Genomic DNA, 14,906 nt, shown 5'->3' on the forward strand with positions numbered 1-14,906 from the left:
CACATCCACACACTGGCAGCTTCAAAGCATTGTGTTTGGATTGTAAATGATCAAAACTCTTAAAGCTCATTAAATCGCAAAAGAATTTCTTAATTTTGCCTTGTTTTCCTGCATGTTAGAGCTCAAAGTAAGTAATGTGGTGGACTTAGCTCACACTTTACAGCAGAAAGGAAATCCAGCAAAAAGGAAATACTTATCTTCTTTTTCTGTTGGTTGAAGTTATCTATGATGACACCAATGAAAAGGTTCAGTGTGAAGAATGAGCCAAAAATAATAAAGATGACAAAGTAAAGGTACATGTATAGATTGTCTTCATACTTGGGTTGCAATTCTACCTAAAATATGAAGGATGGTAACAATTAGATTCAATACTTTCATAAAAAGTACATCATTGGCATTTTAAATCTCTAAACATGAAACAGAAGGACAAATATTGAACATATTTTGGGAACCACCAGGTCTAGCATGCTTGTTGAATCCTTCAAGATTATTCACTTGACTTGAGAAAATGAAAGTCATTTATGCAAAAGTTTAAATAATTATAATAATCTCACCAAATAAACCCCTAGATTGTGAGTGTTCTTTTCCTTAGTAGGCAAAGATCTCAACACAGATTGCAAATAGAGTTACCTCTTCCCCGTGGCAGAGAAGTCAGAGTCTCACTGCTCTATTGTAAAATAGGTCATATTTGTTTTCTTGGCCTAGTCCTCTCCACCTGTGAGAGGGAAGCACTAGAACCTATACCTTTTAGAGTATCTTGTTAAAGTTAAATATGCTAATATGTATAAAAGTATACCAGGTTTAATAGTACAAACTTCCTGCGTAGTCTAGAAGGCACATTATATGTGTACACATGAGTTAGTTGGTAGGGTTTGTTCCTCATAATAGTGGGTATATGGACCCATGCTCTCCAGTAGGAGCTGTTTGTATTACAATGACCCTCTGTCCTATCCAGACCTGGGAGGAAAAAGAGTTGTGATGAAAGCTTTGGCTGTAATAAAAAGTTCGAGTCTCACAGGACTGTAATGGATGTCTTGGTTCCTTTAAAAACTCAGTTATGCTATGTAAATATGTTTTTGTTTTAATCCCACTCGTGGGAATTTAGTTGGGGCTTTAGTTTGCCTCCTGTGGGGCGTGGTCTCTGCCAGCTGGTAACAGCCTGCCTCAAGCAGCACGGAGAGGGGAGTGGTCTTGGACCCTGAAGGATATAAATGTGAGAGCCCAGAAAGAGAAGGGGTGACATGTAGCCTGTGACAGTTTGGAGAGTTTGCAGCTTTGTGCTGCAGTGGCTTGGAGGAGACTGCTTGCTATGTTTGCTGTTGACAAAGACTGGGATAGCCTCCAAAAAACCCATCTACCCTAAACAGCCAGGAGAAGTAAAAAGTTCTGTGCCCCCTCTCCCAACTAACCTTTTCTCTCCCACCTAGGGTTGGGGGGTTGGAAGGGAGAAGCTTTCAGAAACCCAAATAAAAAGAGAGTTTAAAGACAAGGTCAACACAGGACACTTCTAATAACTCAAGTGAATCAATCATAGACGATAAGAAATACAAACTGCAGCTTCTTGAGTCATGATGTCACTTTTGAGCATCATGACCAACATTTTTAAGTGACATATGGTAAAATAAAAAAAAAACAACAAAACAAGTGTAAAACTAGTTACTATTTGACAATCATTTATCTATGTGTATACATGCATAATAATGTAAAATGATACTTTCAGACTTTTTAAAATTAAATACAAGTTACAAGAGCAACTTGTCCATCATATAAGCATAAACAAAATAACTTTTCCTGAGAGAAACACACAACTCAAGGACTTCAGAAATCCTGGTGCGTTTATTCTTCTGCATCATAAACACTACCATCTCTGGCAGCAACATTAACCTCACTGTAATGCATTCTCCATTTTTTAAAGATTATACCTTGATATTCTTGAACACTAGGTTTATTTTGTACCAGTTTTGAACTGATAAACAAAATTGTAGTATGTATACAGTTTTTTTTTGCCTTAATGTGTCCACATTCATTTCTACCATTACATGTTTATTGGTTGCTATTATTTTTCAGTTAATTCAAACTCTTATTTCAGAATGTTTTGTTCATATTTTGACTGTCCTGTACATTTGTACATGAGTATGAATTTCTAAAGAATGTATTGCAAAGAGCAAATAACAAATCATATCTTGAACTTTACTAAATATTATGTTAATATCCAACTATTTTATTATCTAGTGATGGTATTGGTGGTGGTGGTGGTGGTGTGTGTGTGTTTGTGTTCGCACATTTGAGTATTAAAGAACAATGTTCAGGATTCTCTCATTCCATATATTATGTGGGTAGTGGGAATTGAACAGAGATCACCAGGCTTGGCATCAAGAACCTATACCCACCGAGCCATTTCTGTCCTCTAACTTTATTATAAAGATTATTATGTTATAAAGAATATATTTTCCACTTTTCCCCATCAGCATGATATAGAGTCCTTACTATTTTTTAAATTTATTTATTTTTTATATTAATTACAGTTTACTTACTTTGTATCCCAGCTGTAGCCCCTTCCCTCCCTCCCTCCCCAGCCCACCCTCCCTCCCTCATCTCCGTCCTTCCCCTCTCTAAGTCCACTGATGGGGGAGGTCCTCCTCCCCTTCCATCTGATCCTAGCTTATCAGGTCTCTTCAGCACTGGCTACAATGTCCTCTTCTGTGTCCTAGTAAGGCTGCTCCTCCCTCGGGGGTAGGGGGAGGTCAAAGAGCTAACCATTGAGTTCCTGTTCCCCCAACTAGGGAACCCACTTGGATACTGAGCTTGCATGGGCTATATCTGGGCATGGGTTCTAGGTTATATTCATTCATGGTCCTTGGTTGGAGAAACAGTCTCATAAAAGACCCCTGTGCCCACATATATTTAGTCCTTGTGGAGCTCCTGTCCTCTCCTGGTCATAGTAACTCCCCCTTCTTTCATATGATTCCCTGCACTCTGCCCAAGGTTTGGTTATGAGTCTCAGCATCTGTTTTGATACACTGCTAGGTATAGTCTTTCAGGGGCCCTCTGTAGGAGGCTCCTGTCCTGTTATTTGTTTTCTTCAATTTCCAATGTCCATCCCATTTGTCTTTCTAAGTGAGGATTGATCATCTTACCCCAGGTCCTCTTTCTTGTTTCTCTTCTTTAGGTGTACAGATTTTAGTAAGTTTATCCTTTCTCATAGGTCTAGTACCTACTTATAAGTGAGTATATACCATGTGTGTCTTTCTGCTTCTGGGATACCTCACTCAGGACAATCTTTCCTAGGTCCCACCATTTGCCTGCAAAGTTCATAATTTCCTTGTTATTAATTGCTGAGTAGTATTTCATTGTGTAAAAGTACCAAAATTTCTGTACCTTTCTATTTTTATGCCTGGGAACTCTTGAAATTATCAGACATGAGTACTGTCAGTTTGGTAGGTGTATAGGTAATGTTTCATTTTGATTTAAATTTGCATTTTCATGATGACTAACGGAAGCAAAAGCTAGAACCTGCCATGATGGCACAGCCTTTAATCCTATCACTCAAGGAGCAGAGGCAAGGTGGGTATTTATGAGTCAAGACCTGCCTGATCTACAGACAGAGTTCCAGGTCAGCCAAGGTGTCGCAGCCTTGTCTCAAATAAGTAAATCACATTAAACAAAAATGAAAGTAAAGGAAAAACAATAAAATCCAGAAACTCTTTCTCATAACGTCAACGGCCAATTGGCTTTTATCTCCTGCAATATGCTTGAATGTGAGGACTTCTGTGACTCACAGTTTCTGCTGGGTTTCTAAGGGAGAGAGGCAATGTAAGCTGTGTGCCATGGAGGCTGGAGCTAAAGGCAGAAATAGCTCTGAGTGAGCTAATTAAAGAGGTGGAGAGAGCTCCCTACAGAAACCATTATGACACAGTTTCTAGTCAGAGTTCAAAAATGTTTCTCCATTGAATATGTTGAACCTGTCTGCTTCAATAATGAATCGAGTTAGCAGCAAGCACACGAGGCTTCTGCGCAAATTAAATGAGATGAGATGGCCCTTGGCATCCTGTGCAGTGACAAGTAAATCATTACTATCATGATTGAGAAAACACCCAAGCTAGAATTGCTGATGTCATCATGCAGGGCTTTTTTAGAAGTTTCTGCCTCTATTGGTCTTCTATCCAATTTTCTCTTTTTATGAGGTTGAAAAAAAAAAAAAAACCTCAGGGATTTTTAATACAGATAGCTAATTGCTGGTACAGAGAAATGCCATTTTGAGAGTGGTTTGGGGGATCTAGCAAACCAGAAATCAATCTCTTTCTAAAATGCCACTTTCTTTGAATAAACTGTGTGCTGTTGATAAAACCTGGAGCAAAACCTCCTCTTTGCTCATAAGGTAGATTTTGCAAATTCCCACCTTCTCTCATACACTTCCACCTGGCAGGAGACACTATTAGGTTTTGGCTTGTTTGCTTTGTTTCCTGTGTTCCCCACTGTTAGTCATCATTAGTCATATCCGTCCTCACAGAAGATCAAGTGCTGGAGGAAACTTATGGCAGATGAAGAAAGCTGCCCGGAGGATTTCTGTTCACAAAAATAAAACGTCTCATTTTGAAACTACAGTTCATAAAATTTTTAAGCACAAGGGTCCTAGCTTCCTAGAAAAGACAAAAAAAAAAATCACACTGAGGGGCTGGAGAGAGGCTGGGCTGTTAAGAGTATTTGCTGCTCTTCCAGTAGGCCAGAGCTCAATTCCCAGCACACTCAGCTGTCTGTAACTCCTGTCCCAGGGGATCTGAAGCCCTCTTCTGGCTTCTGTGGGCACCAGGAGTACATGAGATGCACAGACATACAAACAGGCAAAACACTCACTTGAAATAAATCTTCAAAAATGTGCAGTGAGAAAAAGAAAAACCCTATCTGATTAAAAATTAAAAAAGACTAACCAGCTTCAACTGTTTGGTTACTAATTATTTTTAAGAAGGTTGCTATTAGATCTTTTTACAAGGGAAGGAATTTTAACTGTAACTAAAGACTGGGATCCCCAACAAAATTGTTTTAAAGAAATAATGCAATAGAAATACTTTACTTTGGTAAATAGTTCTGTTCTGTGCATGGATCTGTAGTTATATGGGGTTTCTTTGCCATCAACAATTTACAATAATGTGGATGTACTCATTTGATCCAAGTAAGCAATTTTCTCTAGATAGACTTACATTTCTTGAGTCAACAGCTGCATACATGATATCCATCCATCCCTTAAAGGTGGCCTGTAAAAGAGTCAAAATATTTGCTTTTCCTCTTATTGCAGTTTAAAAAGTAAATTATCAGACTAAAAGTACAAACAAAGAACATTCTGAATATTTTCCCCACAAAAAAACGAGAAATGTTTGAGGAGACAGACAAGCTTCATCTGGGTGTATATTACATAGTGTGTACATGTATCAACACATCCCATAGTGCCCCACAAATACACACAATTAAAAAATGTGTATATAATTAACCAAGATTCATTCAAATACATTTGTGTGATATGGTTTGTGGCTATTATTTAAACTCAGTGGAAATGTTTGGTAATAGATGCATTGTTCACTGCTATATCTTATAAAATCTTTGGGTGCCTATTTAACATCTATAATGAAATCCTGATCTACCTTCACAATATATGATCATAAAAGTTGCCTCAACAGCCTTTGATGCTGATATGTTTATAATTATCATAATGAAACCAAGAAAGCATTTCAGGAACAGGGTCAGCATGAGACAAGGTTGAGTATTATTCTGTTTGTGCATATACCACATTTTCTTTAGACATTCACCCACTGATAGACTTATATCATAGATACTGGTGGTAAATGACACTACAATTAGAATCGGTATATTCTATGCAATATTCTATATTCTGCTGGTATTTCACCTGCAAAGTAAAATCAGTATGTGGAAAGAGATGAAGATGCACGTATGTTTCCACAAACAAAGGAGTTTGCATTTCCTTTGGACACCTGCCTGGGGCTGGAATCACCAGATCATATATATGGTAATTATTTTACATTTTTTTGCCAAACCTCTTTATTGTTTCTCATATGGCTTACTAATTAATGTTTCCAGAAATGGTGTGTCAAGGTTGCTGAAAAAAGTTATGTCTCTTTTCTTTGGTGGTAGTCATTCTAACAGCTCTGAGGCAGCCTCTCACCCCAGAGAAAAACAACTTCAGACACATCACAAGCAAGAGCCAGGTGGTCACTTACTACTTGAAGCAGAGAGAGATATCCAAGTCCCACGTTATCGAAGTTGACCTTCACGTTCTTCCACCGGGCTGTCTGGTTGCTCTCTATGAGAGCTTGGCATTCGCTATAGTTGTTGACCACACTCACATCGAACATCTCCCCCGTGGTGGAGTTGATGCAATGATAGAACTTGCCAGCAAAGAGATTCACTCCCATGATACTGAATATTAGCCAAAAGATCAGGCAGACGAGAAGCACGTTCATGATGGATGGGATGGCGCCCAGAAGAGCATTTACAACAACCTGGCACGGGAAGACAAGGGAGAAACCCGGGAAGAGAAAAGTCTTTATGTTCACTTACTTTCACATGGTGTTAGAAGGCAAGGATTGGCTTGGGAAATGGCTCAGCCGTTGTGAGCACTGTTGCTCTCCTGGAGGACCTATGCTGGATTTTCAGCACCCATGTCAGGTGGGTAACATTCCCTTGTAGCCTCTAAGGGCATCTAAAAGCATGTGTTACACAGACATGCATACAAACCCAGGCATACAAACATATACAGACTAGAAATAAATACATCTTCAAAAAGAAAAGAGAAAATAATAGTCAGGACCTCTAACAGTATTTCCTGCTCACGAGGATCTAAGTTTGCTTTCCAACATGGAGGCTCAGAAGTATCTGCCACTCCAGTTACCGAGACTCTGACATCTTGGTCTAATTTCTGAGGTGACTACCCACACACGTGGTGCACATGTATATAAGCAGGCGCACACACACACACACACACACACACACACACACACACACACATATATATAATATAAAATATAAATCTTTATATAACAAGGAAAATAATAATCAATTATAGAAAAAATATACCTATCCTCAAAATTGACTATTATCTAAAACTATCCAAGAGCTTAACCCAGGAAAGTTTTGTTAGTTTGTTTTTTGAGACAGAGTTTCTCTGTGTAACCCAGGAACTTGCTCTGTAGACCAGGCTGGCCTCAAACTCAGAGATCCACTTGCCTCTGCCTCCCAAGTGCTGGGATTAAATATGTATACCACCACTACCCAGCAAAGAAGTTTTAAATTCTAAACCTCATATGAATATGGAATGAATTTCACATTATGGGGCGTTTTTAGGGGTAAACACATGTATGTAACAAAATTTTGACAAGGAATGGAGATATTTAAAATCAACAAGTAATTAAGATCACAAGTTATGGCATAAATTTATGAGATCATCATAAGAACAATAGCAATTTTTAAAATGAAAAGTATAAAATACCAAATTGGGAACATTTCAGGGTACATTGTGAGCCAGAATACCTGTCGGTCACATATAAGGTCTGGATTTGGTCCCAAGGTCAAGACAGGAGAAGTGGAGGTATATGAAAGATGAATTTAACATAGAAAATGTGAAACATATTCACTAAACACCCTTTGCTTATTAAGCCTACTACTGGAAAAATAGGGATTTAAGAGATCGTTAAACAGGAAAATATTCAACAGTTAACCAACCACTTCTTTCTATGCGACCACACATAGAAGAACATACACAAACATGACCATATAGACACACATAACGTTACTCTGTGTTCGTGTACTCTGATAAAGTCTAAGTAACTATTTCATTTCTATTTTTGTTTTAGTCTTGTTTTTTAAGGAGTTTTTGAGACAGGGTGCCACCTTGTAGCTCATCCTGGCCTGGAACTGACCTGGTAGGTTGGTAGTCCCATCCCATTGCTTCAGGCTTCTGAGTGCTAGGATTACAGGAAACTATTTTAAGTATCACAAAAACACCCATTTCTACAAGCTACTGGGATTTTTTTTTAATACCCAATACCATGGAGACAGGGTGCAATCATTTTCTAGGTGGTAACGATATGTTTTTAGGCTTTTGTCCCAGGGGATGACAAATGTCAGCGTGAATTCCTCCCAGGCCTTTGTCCTATCTTTCTAAGGGTGAATTAGATTTCCCCAGCTGACCTACTTTTTAGATATCTCAGTCTGTGCTCAAAAACTAAAAGGGCAGATTCAGACTTCAAAAGGCAGAAAGTACATAACACAGTGCAGTGAAGACACGATGAGTCGTGATCGGGTAGTTTTAAGTTGCATCAAGTAAGAAGTCCTGGAAACAGAAGATAAGTAATCTTGATTCGTGTCAGCAACCTATGAGATATCATCAAGAATTCCCTGATGAAAATGAAGCATCAGGTATTGAGTTCTGTGAGTCAAATGATACACTGCTTTATAGACATTGAATACATATTACTGAGTGGTTGGTTATGTGAAGATGAAGAAGCAAACTCCACATGGATTTGCCCTTTTCTGCTTCAGAACATTTCACTTTGTTCATAATTATAATTCCAGCAAATGCTAAGATGTTTGGTCTTACCCTCATTCCTTCAAACCGGGATAAGGCTCTTAGTGGCCTCAGAGCTCTTAATGTTCTGAGCGATTTGATGGCACCAAGTTCTGAGTAGCCCAAAGCATTAGCCGTTAAGCTAACCAACGAGACCTATACAAAGAGAGCACGCAACTGGTTACAAGTTATAGAAAAGAGTCTACACATCTCAGCTTTGCTACAATGAGCAAGCAGGTAGTTCTCAAGCTCGGGTGAGTTTCCATATCACCCAGAGACTCGTTAGGAACACTGAGCGTCACAGCAGCAATGTCGTTGTCTGTTTTGTTCCCTTACTGAAACCCCCTGCCCCCATCACCTTTTAGATGCCTGTTTGCTTTCTAACGAGAAAAAGAAAAACTGCGGATTTGGTGGGTGAAGAGGTGGGTAGGATCTGGGAGGAGCTGGAGTGTAAACTGTGATCAGAGTATAATATACACACACACACACACAAAATCTATTTTCAATTAAAAACCATTGAGAGTTGGCAGAGTTTGATTAAGTAAGTGTGAGGAAAGGCCTGAGAATTTACATTTTTCTAAGTTTTCTGGAAAAAAGCAACAGTGTTGATCCATGAATCACATTTTGAGAACTATCATAATTAAAGCAAATAAAATTAGTGAATGAAAAGAAAGAGCCCGATGCGGTGGCGCACGCCTATAACCCCTGCACTCTGGGAAGAGGCAGGAGGTTCTCTGTGAGTTCAAGGCCAGCCTGGTCTACAAAGTGAGTCGAGGACAGCCAGGGCTACACAGAGAAACTCTGTTTCAAGAAACCAATTAATTAATAATTAACAAAAAAGAAAGAAAAGTTGAGATTTTAGTATAACTAAAGAATGATAAGGTTATTATTTTCTTTAGTCATTTATGTAGATCGCTAGTTAGTGCTATTGGTAAAAATTCTGAAACTCTCAGCTGGAAAATGAAAGCTATTGTAGACAGCACTAAAATATCTGATTAACTTTGGGAGCTATAAATATTTCAAGAACTCAAAAATGATATCTTGTTCTAAAGTATACCAACATTTGAAAATTAGATTAGCAGAAATAAATACATAATATGGTTTAAAAGTGTGGTGATAATAAGCATTTGAAAATGTTTTCTAAGGAAAATAACAGAAATAAATAGAATTTCTTATATAAAACCTTGGTTTATTTAAACTGATTTTGCATGTATTATCTGAATTTAAGGGCAAAATTCATCTAGGCAGTTTTGGTCTTTCTAAAGTCTTCACAGATAACTGAAGAGCAAAGTGTCTGAATTATCAAGAGCTGTGAAGGCTTTCTGAATATAAGCCAGGAGGACCTACAATGCTTCACATTGTCTGAAGACAGAACCCAAGAAAAGTTTAACAACTGAAAAATGTTCTGAGCTGGGGCAGAAGTATCCAAGCATTGAAGAATTGAAGAAGTGGTAAGCCGTGACACTTTTAGTAAGTTGTTGCACTAACGTTGAAAAGGAGATACATCTGGATCTTCCTAGGATACCATAAAAATCTTCAGTCTTCTGGGTCTTTGCTTGTTTGTATTTTCAACAAGACCCTTTCTATTTCAGTAGTCACACCCTCACCCCTTCCTCTCCCTTGCACAGCCAGCTCATCTTCTAACTTCCCTGTATCTAATCCTCCAATATCCTTCTCTCTACGAAACCCACACTTTCACATTTCCATGGATGCTATCATGGGTTCCTCAAACACTTGGCTAGCTTGTGTTTCTTACTGTTTCTTCCATTTAGAAGCCTTTGCATCCTATTACCCGCACTCTGTGTTCCCCCCAAGGACTACTGCTTCATGGCTTGAGGCATCAGAGTTGGGACACACGAGTGTCCCTCCTTCTTCTGGACCTACTGGCATCTTGTCATTCAAACTCTGGTTCATTCTACTCTCACGAAACCTCTCCTCAAGGGAAGCTATTGACTACATATTTGTTCTAACTGGTCAACCTTAATGCCCTTTAGGACCAGAAAAGTGGCATTTCTATTTATAGTTCCATAAAAAAAACAAATGATCAGAAAGCATATTTGATTTTCAAAAAATATCAACCAGTTTAACATACAATTCTGAGCTTATTCACATATCTAAAACAGTAGATGTGAGATCAGGTGAATTTAGGTGAATTCAGGTGAATCAGAAAATTTAATTTTATTTTTGGGTTTTTTGTTTTGTTTTGGTTTTTGGTTTTTCAATACAGTTTCTGTGTGTAGCCTTGGCTGTCCTGGACTCACTGTTTTTGTCTTTCTGTATTTCTTGAAGATTTTCAATGTAATTCTACATGTACCCTTTGCATGTTACATTTAGGAAAAATTTGCCATATTCAGTTGTAAACACTTTGACATTATGGTATTCCATCTTAATATCTTTAAACTGATGTAAATTAGTAAATCCTTAAAAGTTTGGTTAGCCAGTCTGTTTTTAACCATAGATGAATCCAGTGTTATCTTTTGGCTTTGAATTTCAAATTCTCCTGCAATTAATATTCTGCATATGGGACCAATATTTCTCAGCAGGCTCAAGCACTGACAATTTATTACTGCCAAAGATGCTTGGGAAGAATTGTAACAACTGTGATTTTTATGAAATGTGAAAATTAAAAGCAAAGTTAAAAAACAACCTTAACTTTTGCATAGCCCAGAATTTTATATACTATTTGAATATTATGTTTAAACTAAGTCACTAAATATAGGGCAGCACTGAAATCGAAAAGGCGTGTCTCAGGTATACTTCCACTGGCAAAGAAGAAAACAGCATTTGCACTTGGGCAAAAGCAGTGTCTCCCCATATGCCTGCTTTGTGCAATTGGCCTCAGCCAGGCCTGGTGCTAATCATCACCTGCCAAAGAACAGAAGAGGAAACTGCAGAGGACTCACATCAACGATCAGGAAGTCCAACCAGCACCAGGCGTTGGTGAAATACATTTGGAAACCATATGCCACCCACTTTAGAAGCATCTCCAGGATGAATATGTAAGTGAAAACCTTGTCAGCATATTCTAACATGGTCTTGATGGTCTTTCGCTGCTCGATATATATATCTTCAAAGGCCTGTGAGTGAAGACATGGTATTGGATTTCATTGTCATCAACAGTTTCTACTTTATGTATTGGGGTTAAAAATAGGATGCAAGCCTCCTTCAGTGAGGGCCAAGGAGGGTCGCCACACTGCCCTGGCTCCACAGATATTTGTACATGTAAAGAGCACCCGGGCATTGCATCCTAATAATGCAGAGAATCATGCATTATTACAATCTGGATGTTGAGACTATCACCGAAGAGCCTAAGATGTGTGAGAGAAGGCCAGATGTTTCTTTCTCAAGCAAGAGATGAAGTGTCATTTAGAGGTAGCTCAGAATTCAGAATCACCGGCACCCCCCTCCCAGAGACGTGCTAGTACATGACAAAGAGTCTCCTGAGCCTGGGAAAGGGGAAAAGATTGTCTCTTTACTTTCTCTAGCAGTTGTGGGTGTGTCTGGAAGGCACTGTCATTTTGCAGCTCTTAGGAGAAAAGGGTGCGATCATTTTCGAGGGGCCCCTGGGCCTCTAGAACGAAAAGACCATTTAACACAATACTTTTTACAGGAGCGTTAACAGTGTGTGGTGTCCTGGGTAAAGGAACTAAGAAAGTTTGCCTTTTAGAGAATGAGGGATCCTGGTTTATGACTGGGCCTAACACAAGTGCTTTGGAGCTTAGAATGCAGCTGATAGAGGACGGATCCAGAAGCCAGCTTCTGTGTGAGCATGGACTTGTGTTTTGCTAAGCTTTGACTGAGTGTACCAGGGAGCCAATAGTTATTCCAGCGAGGTTACACCCTGGCGAGAAGTCAGTTCCTCTCTCCACTGAATCAAATGCAGGATGCAGTTCTCAGTCAAATCAGAAGTGCGATTAATGGCCTCCAGAAGCAATGTGGTCATTGTCTTAATGAAATTCACTCACAAACACTTTCAGCAAATTGATAGTAAAGGAAATGCAACTACTTTCACATCACAATATAGGAAAACGGGTCATCCTGTTTCCACTATATTAATGAGTATTTGATTAAATTACACATTCTGTTAAATGAAGTCAGATGCAAACTAATTTTGCAATGCTTTACTCCACAAAATTTGAAAATCTAAACAAAATGGGCAATTTTCTTGATAGATGCCACTTGCGAATGTTAAATCAAGATTAGGTAAACAAGTTAAATAGTCCTATAGCCCCTAAGGAAATAGAAACAGTCATTACACAGCTCCCAAACAGCTCCCAACCAAAAAAAGGCCAGGGCCAGATGGTGTTGGTGCAGAATTCTACCAGACTTTCAAAGAAGAACTAATACTAATACTCCTCATACTATTCCACACAAAATAGAAACAGAAGGAACATTGCCAAACTCATTTTATGAGGTAACAGTCACCCTGATACCTAAAGTACACACCCTCAAAACAACAAAAAAAATGAATTTCAGACCAATCTCCCTTATGAACATTGATGCAAAAATACTCAATAAAATACCCGCAAACTGAATCCAAGAACATTTCAAAAACATCATCCACCAAGATCAATTAGGCTTCATCCCAAGGATGCAGGGATGGTCCAATATAGAAAAATTCCTCAATGTAATCCACCATATAAACAAACTGAAAGAAAAAAAAAACACATGATAATTTCACTAGATGCTTAAAAAGCCTTTGACAAAATCCAACACTCCTTCGTGTTAAAAGTCTTGAAGAGATCAAGGATACAAGGTGCATACTTAAACACAGTAAAGGCAGTATACAGCAAGTAAATAGGCAACATCAAATTAATAGAGAGAAACTTAAAACAATTCCACTAAATCAATGACAAGATAAGGCTGCCCACTCTCTCAGTATCTATTCAATATAGTACTTGAAGTCCTAGCTAGAACAATAAGACAATTAAAGGAGAACAAAGGGATACAAATTAGAAAGGAAGAAGTTGAGTATCTTTATTTTCAGATGATATGATAGTATACATAAGTAACTCCCCAAATTCTCCCAGAGAACTCTTCCATCTGATAAAAACCTTTAGCAAGGTGAATGGATACAAAACTAACTAAAAAAAAAAAAAAAATCAATAGTCCTCCTTTATACAAATGATAAATGGCCTGAGAAAGAAATTAGGAAAACAAAACCCTTCACAATAGCCACAAATAATATAAACTATCTTGGTGTACCTCTAACCAAGCAAGTGAAAGACTTGTATAACAAGAACTTTAAGTCTTTGAAGACAGAAATTGAAAAAGATATCAGCAGATAGATCTTCCATGCTCATGGATTGGTAGGATTAACATGGTTAAAATGACCATGCTACCAAAAGCAATCTAAAGATTCAATGCACTCCCCATCAAAATACCAATACAATTCTTTACAGACTTTGAAGAGCAACCATTAACATCATATGGAAACACAAAAAAACCCAGGATAGCAAAACAATTCTGTACAATAAAAAAATTTCTGGATGAATCACCATCCCTGATTTCAAGCTGTACTACAGAGCAATGGTAATGAAAGCTGAATAGTATTGGCATGCTCAGGTTGATCAGTGGAACTGAATTGAAGATCCAGAAATAAACCCATACACATATGGACACCTTATTTTTGACAAAAAAGCCAAAACCATACAATGAAAAAAAAAGATAGCATCTTCAACAAATGTTGCTGGTCTAACTGCATGTCTGCATGCAGAAGAAAAATAGATCCATATTTGTCTCTTAGCACAAAACTCAAGTCCAAGTGGATCAAAGACCTCAACATAAAACCAGATACACTAAATCTAAAAGAAGAGAAAGTGGGGAATATACTTGAACTCATTGGTATAGCAGACAACTTTCTGAACAGAACACCAACAGCTCATGCACTAAGATCAACAATTAATAAATGGGAAACTGAGCGGCTTCTACAAGGCAAAGGACACTGTCAATAGGACAAAACGGCAGGCAACAGAATATAGAAAAGATCTTCACCAACCCTACATCGGACAGAGAGCTAATATCCAAAATACATAAAGTACTCAAGAATTTAGACACTAACAAACCAAATAACCCAATTAAAATGGGGTACATAGCTAAACAGAGAATTATCAAAAAAGAAGTATTGAATGGCCAAGCAACACTTAAAGAAATGTTCAACATTCTCAGTCATCAGGGAAATGCCAATCAAAATGACTCTCAGATTCCATACCGGTCAGAAAATGGCTAAAATAAAAAACTCAAGAGACAATACTGGAGAGGATGTAGAGAAAGGGGAACCTTTCTCCATTGCTGGTAGGAATGTAAACTTGTACAACCACTTTGAAAATCA

At 38.2% G+C, this 14,906-nt stretch overlaps 1 protein-coding gene across 2 annotated transcripts in view; it reads right to left on the reverse strand.

Moving 5' to 3' along the window:
• Nucleotides 1-14,906, reverse strand: part of LOC129671295 (sodium channel protein type 2 subunit alpha-like) — a 130,206-nt gene that overhangs the window by 11,487 nt on the left and 103,813 nt on the right. For both annotated transcript variants that reach the window (XM_055600093.1, XM_055600094.1), the window contains exons 20-24: nucleotides 11,479-11,652; nucleotides 8,609-8,731; nucleotides 6,231-6,512; nucleotides 5,199-5,252; nucleotides 198-335 (exon numbers count right to left, since the gene is read on the reverse strand). In XM_055600093.1, coding sequence (XP_055456068.1) covers nucleotides 198-335; nucleotides 5,199-5,252; nucleotides 6,231-6,512; nucleotides 8,609-8,731; nucleotides 11,479-11,652 — 771 coding nt within the window. The remainder of the gene's footprint in view (nucleotides 1-197; nucleotides 336-5,198; nucleotides 5,253-6,230; nucleotides 6,513-8,608; nucleotides 8,732-11,478; nucleotides 11,653-14,906) is intronic.

The sequence above is a fragment of the Psammomys obesus genome, unplaced genomic scaffold (assembly GCF_907164565.1).
Source record: "Psammomys obesus unplaced genomic scaffold, mPsaObe1.curated_primary_1811, whole genome shotgun sequence".
NCBI classification, from domain to species: domain Eukaryota; kingdom Metazoa; phylum Chordata; class Mammalia; order Rodentia; family Muridae; genus Psammomys; species Psammomys obesus.